Genomic DNA, 15,247 nt, shown 5'->3' on the forward strand with positions numbered 1-15,247 from the left:
TTTCAAATTTAAACCTCAGCTGGATGTTTCATTCACTTAAAGCTGTGTAACACACTGCATGAAAGATAATTTTCAAAAACCCATAATAGGGGCTTTTTAATCAATAAGTAGTATTCAATTGTTTTTATTGTTTTTGTTTTTGTGTAAATGTAAAGGTAAATCTACTAAATCATCTAGTAAAAACCTAAAATAAACCTGTGTGATAAGGTATTTGCATTCAAATGTCACACAAAAATGATTAAATAAATAAATAAAATTGCTTATTCAGCCAAAAAAAGATACTTATTAATACTTAATAACCTTATAACTATGTCAAATGTGTCATGAAAATATATTATAAATTAAGAGGCCCTGATGCTAAACGCAGCTACAGAATGCTCGCCATTCAAAGGAAGTGTATGTTTTCCTCTCTTTCTCCAAAAACTTGACCTCCACCACAACAGGATTTGGAGAACACTTGTGAAACTTCAAAGCACAAAGATCAAATGGGCACTGAGAATGTTCAAGATTTTAAACAAAAACACTGGATTCCTAAGCCCATTCTCACTGGGCACAAAAATTCACCCATAGACAGACCAAAATTGTTTATTTTTATGAGGAATTTTTGGTCATGTTTTCCAAGTGCTCTTGCTCAGCCCTGCATGTTGGTGCTGCTAAAGCTATTTAGACGACACTGGTGTTTGACATGGGGATGCATTTGTACAGTTCATGAGCCCCTGCTGCAGTTTATATAAATTAGTCCTGTTTTATATGAGTCCTGTTCTGAAAGTCTGCTAATAATGTGCTAGGCATGGGACGATAAAAGTCAAGGAAAAGTCAAGGTTTTAAAACCATTCAATTTTTTTAACTGTTCCTATGGAATAAGTAATTTTTTTTTTTTACACAACATTTTATTTAACTATTTTGGGCAACATCCAGCATCCCAGCATGCTATAGTTGCTTACTTTATATGCAAAGAAAAGAAAGATATCCAAAGATGCCTTTTCAAGTTGTAAAAAAAATCTGTGTTTTTAAACTAATGGAGACAAGAGAAGTCAATGATTTATTTGAATTATTAAGCCTGATATGTTTACAGTTCCAAAATACTTAAAATGTTTCTTGAAATAAAATATATTGTGTTCAATGGGAAAAAAGTTGTAGTTTTTCAACCAGACATACTGTATTTTAGAGCAGTAATCACACTACAGTAAAACCGTGATATTTTTATCTAATGTTATTATACCGTCAGAATCTTATACCAGCCCATGCCAAATATGTAGAAATAAAAGGTTACCTGGTATGTATTATACATTTTGACAAATTGGGAAAAGGTCCTTTTAATTTTTGTTTTGGTTTTTCTATTTATTTTTTCACTTTAATTCCTTTAATATACATTTTTTTATATTACCACAAATTATAAACTTGCTTGCATTGCACTTTTGTTCAAGGTTATTAAAATTCAAATATTTAAAAGTTTTGTCCTCACCACTGGCTTGCTTGGTTTGGGACTCGTGGAGCTGTGCATCGATGGATTTGCTCTTAAGTTTTTGGACTTTAACCAGTGAAAATTTAACCACACTGAATAGAACTAAATTGAACTTAAACTCTGAAAACTGGACTGACACAGTTTCAGTTTATTAGAAGTTCTATGTTAAGCTGATTTGACACAATCTACATTGTAAAAGCACTATGTAAATCAAAATAAATTAAATTGAATAGTATAAATATAATAAATGTAAAATATGGTCAAATAAATATATGAGTTTATAACACCTGAAGCTTCCAAAATGCTTATCTACATGATTTTAATAGTGTACCCTGCTTTGGATGTAAGATCATTGAAGTGTAGCTTAAACACTGTGCAGCTTTTTATATAATCTGGTCATTATACTGTCAAATATTGTTTAAAAAAAAGTATTTAGTACTTTTGGATGCTGTTTTCCGTCATTCGGAATTCCTTTAAAATATGGTCCCAGAGACTACAAAAACATCTAATCAAGTATATATTTTAATGCTATTAACTTTAAAATCCAAATAATTTTGCCCTTTGGCAACCTTTAAGTTATGTTTTTTATGTCTGCTAATGCATGCATATAATCTATACACTGTTACCACAATTTTCCCCAAAAATCCATATCCAATACAAAGTCAAAACTAATTATGTGCATACCATGACATTTTGCTCAGGATGTAAATCTAGCATGCTTTTTTTTGCCACAAGTGCTTAAATATCCTCTGTTTTATGTTGTCTTGCACAAAACAGACTCTTGTTGTCACTAGTCTAGTTTATTTATAAGTAAAATCACATAAGGTATAGCATAAGAAAAATCTACAACATACATAAGGGGTAAAATATTATGGCAAGGCACTTTTATAGGCTACTTTTTGGCATGCCACTTTAACCTTTTTACTAAACCCATCTAGCCACCCCATTAATTGAATGTCCTTAAGGCGCCACAGCATGCTCTCCGTCGAGACCCGTCCTCTTGCTCTGCTTGTTCAGACCCATCCTCTCTATCTCTCTCGTGCACAGACACACACACCGCGCGCGCCACGATGATAAATTTACTGCAGGAAAGGGTCAAAGCGCAAAATCCGTCTTGCTATCACTGTTGCATTCCACTACTCCCCAGTTCTCCAGAAAGCTCTTTCGTCTTTATTTCTTCCTTCCTCCCTTCGTCGCCTTATATTTAATTTAAGAGGGATAAAACACTTAATCATAGGCTTACTGCCACAACAGGTGCCTAATTAACAGTGTGTTAAAATAATGCAGTTTGAGTAGCCTGCAAAAGACTGACTCCAGATGCTGACGCGCTCAAACCAATTTATCGATGACCGCCTAAACTGCTACTGCAGAATATGCAGAAAACATAGCTTTTAATCAAACGTGTTGCATTCGGGTTTTTAGACTGCATTTGATTATTAACAATTTAAGGTGCAACTTGATTTGGTACTTTTACATTATTAAATTCATTCAATCGGCTTTCTACCAGCATTCCAAGCAATCAACTTGCAGATAAAAGTTGTGCAAACCTTTTATTTGCAGTACTGCAACAAATAAATCAACTGCCATCCATTAAAACACATACCGCTGACTTCCCGAGGCTCTGCGCTTCCTGTGGGCTCAGTGTCCACTTTACGTCCGCATCTCCCGAGCCCTTGAACCAGCAACTCCAGGGGCAACTCCGAATCCGGCTTGGGATAACACCGCAGACCACTGGAGCATCTCGGTGTGTAAACGCCGCACTGCTCACCCTCTTGTCGGGCACACACGGGACAGCAGCCGCAGCCCGGCTCGCGCACAATCTCTCCGCACGTCTCCGTGAGCATCGGGCAAGCCGCCTGGCGCTCCGCGGTGCAGCTCGGACAGCGGAACACCATTTCTGAGCGAGCGGTACCGTGAAAAGTCACCAATGCCAGCAACAAGCCGCAACTCACATAGGACAACATCGTGTCCACGATATAAAAGGTCTAAAAATCGGAGGAATAACTTGTGCAGGTAAGAAGCGCACTCGGACAGGTGACGGCTAACTGGAGCTGCTGCGGCTCCTATCAGTGTTCATATGCCGCTGACATCATAGGAGATGACAGGCGGGCTGCAGCTTTGTCAAACAAATCCTCAAAGGGCAACAGTGCCAGAGCCGTTTTCTGTTAGGCCTGTCCTGCCTCAATTTTAGAGCATATATTTTAATACTAGCTAACGCTTTTTGTGTTGTTTAGACTGTCAATCTTATTTAACAATATTGCAGCTCCATGGAGCAAGTAACCAGTCTGAGCTCCAGCAGACATTAAGTGAATTCCTGAGTTAAGCTAGACCAGCAGGGTCTTGATAAATTCAATGGCTTAATTAAATCAGATTCTTGGTGATAATTACCCTGAAGTGGAATTTTATTTATTAAAGTTATTTATTTTCAACTGGGGGAACCCGTCCTCCTCTAAAACACCATACAAAAATTCACTTAACAATGTGCAGATCGGCTTATGCTTATCAAATACATGTAGTATTGTAAATATTTTAAAAAAATAATTACAAATATTTTATTGATGATCTTTATAAATAGGTATTGCTAAGCAAATAAACAGTTGAGAAAATTTTGTGCTGTAAACATATGCATATCAAAACCCACTGACATTATAAATGACACCTATACCTATACAGGCTGAATGTTGTAATCTCTCAGTTGCCTATTGATTACAGGGGCCAGGAATCAAGATATCATGCTTACCATCCAAACAACCATTAACCCATCCACAGTAAAGCCTGCACTCTGTTCCCCTTTGAGAATTCCTTGTTGTTTATTTAACAGTTCAGAAATATCTGCATGCTTCATGCCAGATTGGCTATAGTTGTCAAAGTGAAATAAATGAGTATTATTTTTCTATTCGGGTGCCCTCTAGTTTTATGGGATGTTATTTGTTGACGGCAGGATTTTATTTAACCTTAATTTTGGTAAAAAAGGGGTACTTTAGAAATAAGCTACCTGGTGGGTATCGTGCTGAATCAGGATAGTGTTTGAAAAACATCATGTCAGCTTTTTGGAATCTCCTAAGCACTTTGTCAGTGAACCCATAGCTTGTACATCTGGTTTTCTGTAGGATTTTGAGGGTTATAAGCCCTCTTGCTTTGATAGTTACAATACTATCTCCAGTTGTTTAAGTGCAACTCTCTATCAAGGACATTTCTGAGTAGACAAGTGACACACTTCACTAATGATCAGAATAACTTCAGTAGCACTGTTCATATCAATAGATAGAATTGTTTTTACTAAGATTAATTTTATTAGTACATTTTAAGTGAGAGGTTTAAGCAAGGTTTTTACAAAAGTCTATATCTTTATAGCTATCTATTATTTTGAATATTAAAAAATGCACACCATTTTTCTTCAGTAGTTTCCAAGTAAATACATTTTACATTAAAAATTATGTTTTAAATGATAAAATGTATATATAATTTATATAAAATTATACATTTATGTAATATTAAATATGATTCATAGACCTAGTTCAAATTTGTTTTTTCAAAGAAAAAAAAATGAATCCCAATGAGGTAATAACATTTTGGATGTGCTTAATAAGGACTAATTATTTTATTCTTCATTATTTCTATTTTACAATAGGCCTATAAGCAAATGATTTTAAATTGTGTGTAGTCTTACTGAACTGTGTACTCAACTGACTTGTTCAGTGCATAGAATTGAATTGTGTACTTTGGAATAGTTTTCTGGGGTTTAGTGTTTGATTTCCAAGAAAAGCAGATTTTTGTGTAGTCAGTGTGGACACAAGCAAAAGAACAAACATTTTTGGACATACAGTTTTACATGTCTACCATAAAACGACAGTTTCACAGTGATGTAAATACTGCTGTTTTGCACTTTAAGACATTGTAAAGATAGCACTTTCAATGAGATACGCAATTTTTGACTGAGCTGTGAGGGTGAATCTTCAAAGAAACAAGATTATTCTTTACCTGTTTTTATGTTTTGTTTTGTTTTTACGCATTTTTATTATTTGTTTTTATTTTTATTTTACTTGTTTCTTTTATTATTGTTTATGTAAAGCACTTTGAATTGCCATTGTGTATGAAATGTGCTATATAAATAAACTTGCCTTGCCTTTAATAAACAAACAATTGCAGTTAAATCAGGATAATCGATGTAATGTTCTAAAGCCATTACAAACAACTTACATTGAAAAGATGTTAATCTTTGGTATTGTGATGGATGTGGAAATAAACGCAGGAGGGCGCGCTTAGTTAAATAAACACTTGTTTGGCTGCTTCGGGCCGCCGTACCTTTAAGAAACAAGATCATATGACCGTTACCATCAGGATGTCAACAAACGTGAAAGGGAATTTAGCTGAACTAATGCCATGAATCTTAATGCTTGTTCAAAATTGAGCTTAATCTTAATTGTGACTACGAGTCACGTATTTTTGGAAACATAAGGTATGTTGCAGCTCATTCCTGAGAACAAATATGAAGCGAGACTATTCTTAGAACGTCAGTAAGAGTTGCCAGTTCCGTTCTTGGTTAAATGTTGCTAATGTGTTATAGTTTTATCAGGATTTGTGATAGTATATTTGCTACATACGATTGGAGCTTGTCTAGAACCCTGGATTTTTGTGAACATATTTTAAATACAAATAATAATTCATCATCTTTACCGTAGAAATGTTGTATTGCCCAATCTAATTTAACGTTATAGAAAAAATACAATTATGCTTACAAGTTAATAATGGTCCCCACTTGTAACGTTATGTATTTGGGTTAATTCTGTTAATATGTTTCACTCTCTTTAGGATGTCATCCACTCAGGCTGGTCAGTCAAGGGTTGTACACAGACTTGCCACATTACTGCGAAATAATGGTACAACAATTGCTGTTTATTTTTTTGGATTGTTTTGTTTATTCCAGTAGTTTAACCAGGGACGTTTTTGTTTACAGTAGTATATACTGTACATAGGGGATACATTTTACAAACAACAAATCAAACCTGTTGTTTACTTAAAGATAATGTTAAGTAATAATTACCAGTAGTATAATTACATGAAAATGAATCATGCCTGAATAGCGTAACTGAAAGTGCAAAGATAAATTATACATGGACATACTTTTTCTTTGCATGCAAGCATTTGGAATTTGGATGGAGTACAATTAAGACAGAAAACTGTTGTGAGTTTAGAATTAAAAATCGCTTTATGTTAAAGACATGGGAGACAAATCAACTAAATCATTCCAAACAATTCAATGTTCTTCATAATTTGCAATACATGTTTATTTATTTAGCACATTTCATACACAATGATAATTTAAAGTGCTTTACATAAGCGAGAATAAAAGAAGCATAAAGTACAAGAAATAAAAACTAAAAAGAATAAAAATGATTAAAACAGAAACCAAGTTTTAAACAGATTAAAAGATGTTTATATGTTAAAACATGGAAACAAATCAACTAAATAATTCTTAACATTTCAACATTCTCCATAATTGAAAACAATAAATCTGGAGACTCCAGAAAAACAAACAATGTTAAGTATTTGAAGATTTTGTCTTCATGTTGACTTGGATTGAGTCATTCAAATTAACTGTGCTTTTATAATGATGTACAGCTGCTCAATATGTTTAGGCTTTGCCTTTGAATGCTTGCCGTCAGTTTTTTTTAAAAATTATAACAATCAGGTTCTTGTTAATTTTTGCATAGGTGACTCTGTACTGGATGGTTCCAGCACGCTCACTCTGCAAGTGGGATGCTTACAGCACCTGACACAACTCTTCGAGCGGCACCTTCTTTCACGCACACATCAGCATGGTTTTCTGGCTCTGCCTTCGCACCCAGCAGACACTGCCTCCCTGCTGGAAGTCCAATTTCTATTTGACATGCTGCAGAAGACAGTATCACTCAAGGTATTGAAGCTTTTGATGATGTTCTGAAGTGTTTATTATTTTAAAGTAGAGTAATTCAAATGTTAATCATCTGAGAAATTTTGATTTCATGATAATAAAGAATACATGAATTTTTGTAAACAACTTCCATTTTCCAGGTTTCTTAAGGAATCATTATTATTCATTCATTCATTTAAATACGTTTTTAAATATAGGGTAATTGTGGCAATGATCTGATTTTGTTCATCTGCAAAACAGCTTGTTAATCCACCTGGTGTGAAACTACAATATGTTGTGAAAATCTTCCCTTTCAAGTCCCTCAAACACTTAGAGGTATTTCAAAATAATTTATCCATCTAGTTCAGTTATACGTGTTATTATGTATTATTCTGCCCTGATATCTGAAAATGTGTTTTTGTGGTTGGTTTTCTTTCTGTTTAGCTAAAGCGCATTCCTCCTCATTGTCTGGAGGGTCTTAGAGGAGTGTATTCTCAGTTGGAAGTGTTTACTTGCTCAAAAGGTGTCAGCTCTCTAGAGGTATTTTTTTGTGCCAGAAAGCACTGACGTAGTGAATAATGAGCATTTACAGAAACAAAGTAATTTTGTGTGTCTTTTAACAGGAGCTTCTTTCTTTGTGTGGAGGAGATCTCAGTTCAGCTTTACCCTGGTTAGAACTTCAAACCCTGAATTTCAGTTACAATTCCATTTCCTGTCTCGACGAGTCGCTAGTAAGAATCTTTAAAATGGAAAAGCTGAAATAGAGTAACTTATACTGGAATCTGCATGGAACACTTTTGTTTGATGTAACACTTTTGTTAAATTATTCAGAGTCTATTAAACGTGCTGAAGTGGCTAGACTTAAGCCACAACAAGATAGAAGACTGTGCTGAATTTTTAAAGGTAGGCTGCTCTTATGCATTTATTTATCAAATACCAAACAGAATCATTGCCTCTCTCTCACTTGCTTTCGCGCGCTCTCTCTCTCTCCCTCTCTCTCTCTCTCTCTCTCTCTCTCTCTCTCTCTCTCTCTCTCTCTCTCTCTCTCTCTCTCTCTCTCTCTCTCTTTCTCTCTCTCTCTCTGGTTATACTTTATATACAGAAGTGCTAATTCTTTTATAGTTTTAAATACGTAAGGAAGAAAATATTGCATTGCCAAATGTAAACTCTTATCATAGGAAAAAACTAGCTGTATATGTTTGTAGAAATGTGGTTAAATTTTTTATAGCATAGTACAAGCAAAAATCTTTATTTTAATTTTGCTAAGTTTGCAGACTGCAACAGTGCCTTGTGTTTTGTAGTTGAGAAAAAAAATGTTTTTTTTTTTTTTTTTTTTTACCTTTTTGTAATATTGTGATTGGTGAATGCTTTTTAAACAATGTTTTTAAAGAATTTTGGGGGAAAACATCTGGTTATGACATCACATAGTTAACCATGGCCCTTCTTGATTTGCTGTTTGTAAATATCATAAATATTAGAGTGAATGTATTTATTTATTTATTTATTTATTTATTTATTTATTTATTTATTTATTTACTTATTTATTCTCTTTACTTTCTCCATCAAGCCACTTACTGAACTGGAACACCTGAATTTAGCTTATAATAACCTCCAGAGAGCACCTGTGCTGGGCTTGAGTGCTCAAGCCAAACTCACCACCTTGATCCTTAGAAACAATGAGCTGGAAACAATCAATGGTGAGTTTTCTTTTTGTTAGCAGAATTGTATTACCATGATTATTTTCTTTGACTATTTTTTGCTCTAAATATGACTCTATATGTTTTTTATTTAACACTTTGGCTCTTTTTTGGTTCTTTATTTTTAAATTTATCTTAGTACTGTGTGTCTTTGTTTCTTCAACCGCGTACAGTGTGTGCTTTTCAGAATGAGACAATTTGAAAGAAATATCCTGGAACTAAAGTAAAAAAAAAATATAACTACCGGAGTGTTAGCAAAATAATCATTGCTGTATTTTATTTTAGTTTAAAACATTTTGTTCAGTGCTTATTTGTTACACATTTTAGTATTAAACAGCTACATGTACAGAGTGTTATTGATACCACATTTTGTATGTTCTGTTTTTGAATAGCTATAATTGGTTTGAAGTGAATGTACTAAAATAAAGGTTAAGGGTATTTCATCTAAAATGTATTATCCTAACTGCAGGGGTGGAACAGTTGTCGTCACTTCAGTGTCTTGACCTGGCTTATAACCTTCTTATGGAACACTCTCAGCTGGCTCCTTTGTCTCTCCTTCATAATCTCAATACAGTAAGTTAGACTTAAGTTGCCTAATTCATCCTCAGCTAATCAAACTACCATATTTACCAAAGTGATTATGCTGAATCACAGATGTTGGTTCCAGCATAATTATGATGCTCGGGTTTTAAATCCGTGCTTGATGAAGTTTTTTGGGGGGTTTTAACAGGATCTAGGCTTTGCTACAGTCTAGATAAGACACATCTTTGGCAGGTTTCCAGCTTTAGAAATTGGATCTTAGAATCTGAATCTGAATATTTCTGTCTGAACCATGTGACTTACAGTATCTTTGATTCCTCTGTCTTCCCCTATATATCATCTTGAAAGTTTTCAAATCTATTTTCAGTTAACTCTTGAAGGAAACCCATTGTATTTTCTGAAGACACACAGGGCATCTGCTGTCTGTCATCTTTCTCCAAGAGCTGCTTTCAATGGAGTGAGTCTTTCTTGTTTTTTGTGCATATTTTCAGATGAGACGTCCGTCTTTCGCATGAAACGTTAAACCGAGGTCCCGACTCTCTGTGTTCATTAAAAATCCCAGGATGTCCTTCAAAAAAGAGTAGGGGTTTAACCCTGGTGTCCTGGCCAAATTTGAACTCTGGTCTCTGTCCATCATAGCCTCCTAATCATCCCATAATTGGCTTGATCACTCTGTCTCCTCTCCACCAATCAGCTGGTGTGTGGTCTCGCGCAATATGGCTGCCGTTGCATCATCTAGGTGAATGCTGCACCCTGGTGGTGGATGAGGAGATTCCCCCTATTGTGTAAAGCGCTTAGAGTTTCCAGAAAATCGCTCTATAAATGTAAGACATTATTTTAATAAGGAAACTGTACTGTACTTCATATAAGTGATATGATGCTTCATAAGACGTGGCATCCTTAACATCTCAATCAGTCACTCGATTGATCCAAATATTACTTAAATGAGCATTTACTGTACTGTGTAGGTAAACAGATTGTGTTGATTTCTGTTTTCATGTTTACCATAGTAACCAGAGAGCGGTGCCAGATATCAGTCTCAATTGTAATCATGACATGTTTGCTTGTAATTCTTTCTTGCTGTTCTGCAGATGTTTTAGAGTTGTATACTTAGATTTAATTTTCATGTCATATTGTGTTTCAGCTCCAACTGGATGGCACCCCTCTGTCCCAGTCTGATCTGCTGGTGGGTATCAAATGTCACTTTGTCATCTCTAATCATTCCACAGTTTTTTTCTCATTCATTTCATGTTTCATTGTGGGAGGCATATCGGCTTTTTTTTTGGAGTAGGCAACAAAGTGGTTTACTTCCTCTCACTAAATGGAGTTTTCAAACTTCAGATGTACATGTTAAAAGGGTGGTCCACTACGCTGTCTTACTTTAAACTTTAGTTGATATGTAATATAGCGGTTTGAACATAAACAACATCTCTAAATGCAATTTGCTCAAAGTTAGATGCAAAGGGAGACGCTAGCTTTTACAGAGTTAACTTGGCAAACCCTACAGCGAATGAAATTTGGGCACTACAAAACTATACATCTGGGTTAATGAGATCATAAACCCTTCAGGTTAATCTGTCAAACCCCTGGAAACACCCACAATCTTCACCAGCGATGCAACATCTCCCTAGCAGCCGCTTTCCCTGTGTTATATATATATATATATATATATATATATATATATATATATATATATATATATATATATATATATATATATATATATATATATATATATAACTAATTTGTCTGACGTCTTAAAGGCTTTGTTCATCCTTAAAATGATCATTTACTCACAATTTTCTCACCCTCATGTGTGATTAACTCTTACACATGAGGGTGAGTTTCTTTCCTCTGGTAAAAAGAAGATATTTTAAAGAAAGATGAATACCTGTAACCACGTTTAACACATGTAAAATCCAGGTAGATTTTAGCTGTGGCAGAAAAGACTCATTGCCACTAGCAACTCTGGTGGGTTGAGCATACTCTTTAAATTGTAGTTAAAAAAAAAAATCCTTGTAAAAATAAAATTAAATACAATTTGATAGTAAGAATCCACAACACTCATGAGCAATCCTTGCAAACACAGTGCTAGCTAATGTGCACTACTGAGTCACACAATACACACACACACACACACAAAAATATTAGGAGCTGAGTTCACACCAAGCATGGAGCACCACGTAATTTACAGTCAACTATTTGAACTTGCATGGTGGACACAATTAAGACGAGTTTCCTGCATTTGCAAACATCACTCATTCCATGTCATTCACACCACAACATGATAATTCATGATAATTAAACAACATGAAAATTTTACCTATTTGCATTTAATTTGCATGTAATTTGCTGTACTATATAATATACTGGTGTGAACCCAGCAGAGACAGAATGAATCACTTTAAATCTTGGCACCCACAGTAATCACAGTAAGAACAGTAATCCACATTCTTATATCACTCATACACATAGAAAATGTAAATTTGCTTTAATGAGTTTTGTGGATTGTAATTGATTAGTCAAGTTGATTTTTCTTTTTAGTATTTTAATGCAAAGACTTATTCTTCTTCTCTGCAGCATTACATAATTAACTGCTGTTGTTAATAATTTTTATTTTTTTTGCGTTAATATTATACACATCTGCACCACTTTTATTGTATTTATTATGACCTGTAGGTATATCGGGTATATAGTAGACAACATTTAAAGTAGTTAAACAAAAATACAAGTAGTTTAAGACAAGAACAGGTATTGCTTTGTGTTTAGGTCAACTATGATGAACAGTTACCAGTTGGTTTAGCATGTGTTTCAAAATTTGTTTTGCCAGATGGGTTTGAAATTTAGTAATTTTAGCATGGCAAATTTTGTAAAGCTACTTTTGCAAGTTGTGCTTGTAGCCATTGACTTTTAAGTAAAGCAAAAACTATGGACGTCAATAGTTTACAGGTTTCCAACATATTTTCAATGTCTGTTGTGTTTGAAACGAGTGAACAATGACATTTTTTTTTTTTTGAGCGAACCAGGTATTTAGCAGTGATTACAAGCCAAAGGTAGCATTCACTTCATACAGAGAGCTATTAGTCCCATAGAAAATTACACGATTTAAAATTTTACTCCTAAATTAATCACATAAGCTATTAAATTCACAGATTACATGATAAAGATGTAGTAACATATGTTGGAATGTCGTAAAATAAACAACATTCATAATGTTAAGGATATTTTGACCTATGGTGGGGAGTTATTACATTTTATAACCTGTTAAAAGTGTTTATGAGTAATATACTTATATAACAACAAACTTGCTGTAAACTTAAATTGTATATGACTTATGCATTTTTAATAATAATAATAATAATAATGATAATAATAATGCAAAAATAAGGATTATCTTTTAAAATTTACAGTGTAGCATTGGACCAACTTTTTAATATATATATATATGTGCAGCTCTTGTTCTATGATTTATTTGCATTTTCCTTCCAACAGCTAATACCTAAACCCGGACAGTTGGTTGGCCAGCTGTCCCATACTTCTTTAGTTGCTATGGCACAAGACCAAGATGGGCAGGATGTGTCCAGTGGTGGTGGGGACATGACTGACAGTCTGTCTGTTTCAGGAGCAACTCGAGTTCGAAAAAAGAAACAGAAAGTAAGTTCATGTCTAAAACCTCCCCACATGTTTTTGTATACAATTAAACAGCCTAGTTTTGAGCATTACCTTCATGTAGAGGTAACACAATTGTGTGCATGTAATATATCAGTTTTTCAAAAATCATAAATAGGCCTGTCACAATATTTATTTATTTTTTGTTATATAAAAAAAATTGTTTATCACAAAATAAATTGTGATAAACAATATTATTTTCATTTCAAGATAATTTTATGTCCCTCATGATATAATGTCAGAGCAATACTATAATAGCATCAAAATGCAAGTAGACTCTTTCAAAGAACACATTGGGCTCTATTTTGACGATCCAGGTGCAAAGCGCAGGGCGCAAGCGCATTAAGGGCGTGTCAGAATCCACTTTTGCCAATATAAGGATGGAAAAATCTGCTTTGCGCCATGGCGCATGGTCTAAAAGTGTAGAGCTTGTTTTCTTAATGAGTTATAGGTGTGTTTTGAGAATAAACTAATCAGAGTCTCATCTCCCATTCCCTTTAAGAGTCAGTTGCATCGCGCTATATCACATTTGCTATTACATGACGGACTTTGTAAGTGAAAAAACTGAACGTTTCACTAGCAAGAAAACAGTTAAACAGAGCATCTGCAGCGTGAGAATGAGAGATGAGGCCTCTTTGTTATCTACTTTCACTTTCGCTATCGTGGATAAGGAAACCTTGTATGCACAGAAATAAATTAGCCTATAAATAATTAATTTAATTTGTTAAGCGCAAAGATTTGTTTCAAAACTATTTCTAAATTCAGTTCTAATTTCCAGCAAACGAATAAATGAACAATAATAACGAAGTGTGCTCAAAAAAGAGTTATATCCAAATACACATGCTGTGCCCCTTATGTTCTAAAACCTGACAGGTCGGCAAATCTAAGCTTGTTTTTAATAAAACAAATATAAATATGGATATAATAAATAATACTGCTAATAATAATAACATTATACAAAAGCAAAATGTCACGAATAAACTGAAAAAGCCCCTGAGAGGAAGAAGGCATGAAAGTATGGTTTTTATATTTATGTAGGCTAGAAAATATGTTTTGTAATATTATAATTCTTTATATTTATATACTCTATGTATATCTTTATTACATTCTATATATAGCCTTAATATTTAAATTATTTTTTAATATTCAAAGATATTTACGCTGGACTTTAGACCGGCTTTGTTCTGGTCTATAGAACAGACTATTATAGTTTCTCAAAATAGCCACACGCCAGCAATGCGCCTCAACACGCCTCCTTTTTTAGACCAGAACGCCTAAATGAATTTGCTATTTAAACAGCGTGGCGCAACACGTCAAAATGGCTCTTGCACCAAGCTGAAACTAGAAAACAATAATTGCGTCGCGCCTTGTGCCACATTGCACCGGGTGTATGATAGGGCCAATTGACTTTTATTCTTAAGTACATTTCATTTAATTATAATCATTTTAAAAATCTAATAATGAGGCTTCGGAATCAGAATGTGAAAACGTATGTCCTAAACAAATAAATATAAAAAAATATGAGAACAAAAAGTAAAACGTAACAGAGGCTGCAATATCTGCATCCAGACCTATTTTCAGTTGTGATACACCCACATGAAAATAAAGTAATTTATAATAATTACTATATTGTTTTTCTTTACCCATACTAACACTTCCAAAAGACATAGAGAGATTGCACAATCGGTAAAATGTTGCTAGAGTTGTTTTTTTATGTATGGGAGATATATATTGCATCACCAAAAAAGAAAGGTTTAGGATATGTCCATGTGTTGTGCAATAAATCGATATATTGATTATTGTGACAGGCCTATGCATAATGAATAGCTTTTTTTCTTAATGCTGGCCTATAATCTTTATTGGCTGCCTGTGAAAACATGTACTTTGATCCACCCTCAAACAATGTAGTCGCTGAGGTTTGTAAGAGTTCATGTTAACATTTATTATTATTATTAATATTACTATTATTATTATTATTATTTT

The 15,247-nt window shown here is 34.0% G+C and overlaps 2 protein-coding genes across 6 annotated transcripts in view; one reads left to right on the plus strand and one right to left on the minus strand.

Moving 5' to 3' along the window:
* igfbp2a (insulin-like growth factor binding protein 2a) overlaps positions 1-3,540 on the minus strand; it is a 30,635-nt gene extending 27,095 nt beyond the window's left edge. Inside the window, 1 exon segment of the mRNA NM_131458.2 lies at positions 3,069-3,540. Coding sequence (NP_571533.1) covers positions 3,069-3,429 — 361 coding nt within the window. The 5' untranslated portion in view covers positions 3,430-3,540.
* Positions 3,541-5,762: 2,222 nt separating this feature from the next.
* stk11ip (serine/threonine kinase 11 interacting protein) overlaps positions 5,763-15,247 on the plus strand; it is a 43,434-nt gene continuing 33,949 nt past the window's right edge. For 3 of the 5 annotated variants that reach the window (XR_012407462.1, XR_012407461.1, XM_005166228.6), the window contains exons 1-12: positions 5,788-5,924; positions 6,278-6,345; positions 7,180-7,382; positions 7,620-7,694; positions 7,803-7,898; positions 7,982-8,089; positions 8,190-8,261; positions 8,926-9,055; positions 9,525-9,628; positions 9,963-10,052; positions 10,740-10,781; positions 13,088-13,249. Coding sequence is in view for 3 of the 5 variants with exons in the window: in XM_005166228.6 (XP_005166285.1) it covers positions 6,279-6,345; positions 7,180-7,382; positions 7,620-7,694; positions 7,803-7,898; positions 7,982-8,089; positions 8,190-8,261; positions 8,926-9,055; positions 9,525-9,628; positions 9,963-10,052; positions 10,740-10,781; positions 13,088-13,249 (1,149 nt within the window). In the remaining 2 variants the exon portion in view is untranslated. Of the gene's footprint in view, positions 5,925-6,277; positions 6,346-7,179; positions 7,383-7,619; positions 7,695-7,802; positions 7,899-7,981; positions 8,090-8,189; positions 8,262-8,925; positions 9,056-9,524; positions 9,629-9,962; positions 10,176-10,709; positions 10,782-13,087; positions 13,250-15,247 lie in introns of all 5 variants that reach the window. The other 2 variants (XM_073953418.1, NM_200288.2) reach the window with 2 other exon arrangements.

Source organism: Danio rerio, chromosome 6 (assembly GCF_049306965.1).
Source record: "Danio rerio strain Tuebingen ecotype United States chromosome 6, GRCz12tu, whole genome shotgun sequence".
Taxonomy (NCBI): Eukaryota; Metazoa; Chordata; class Actinopteri; order Cypriniformes; family Danionidae; genus Danio; species Danio rerio.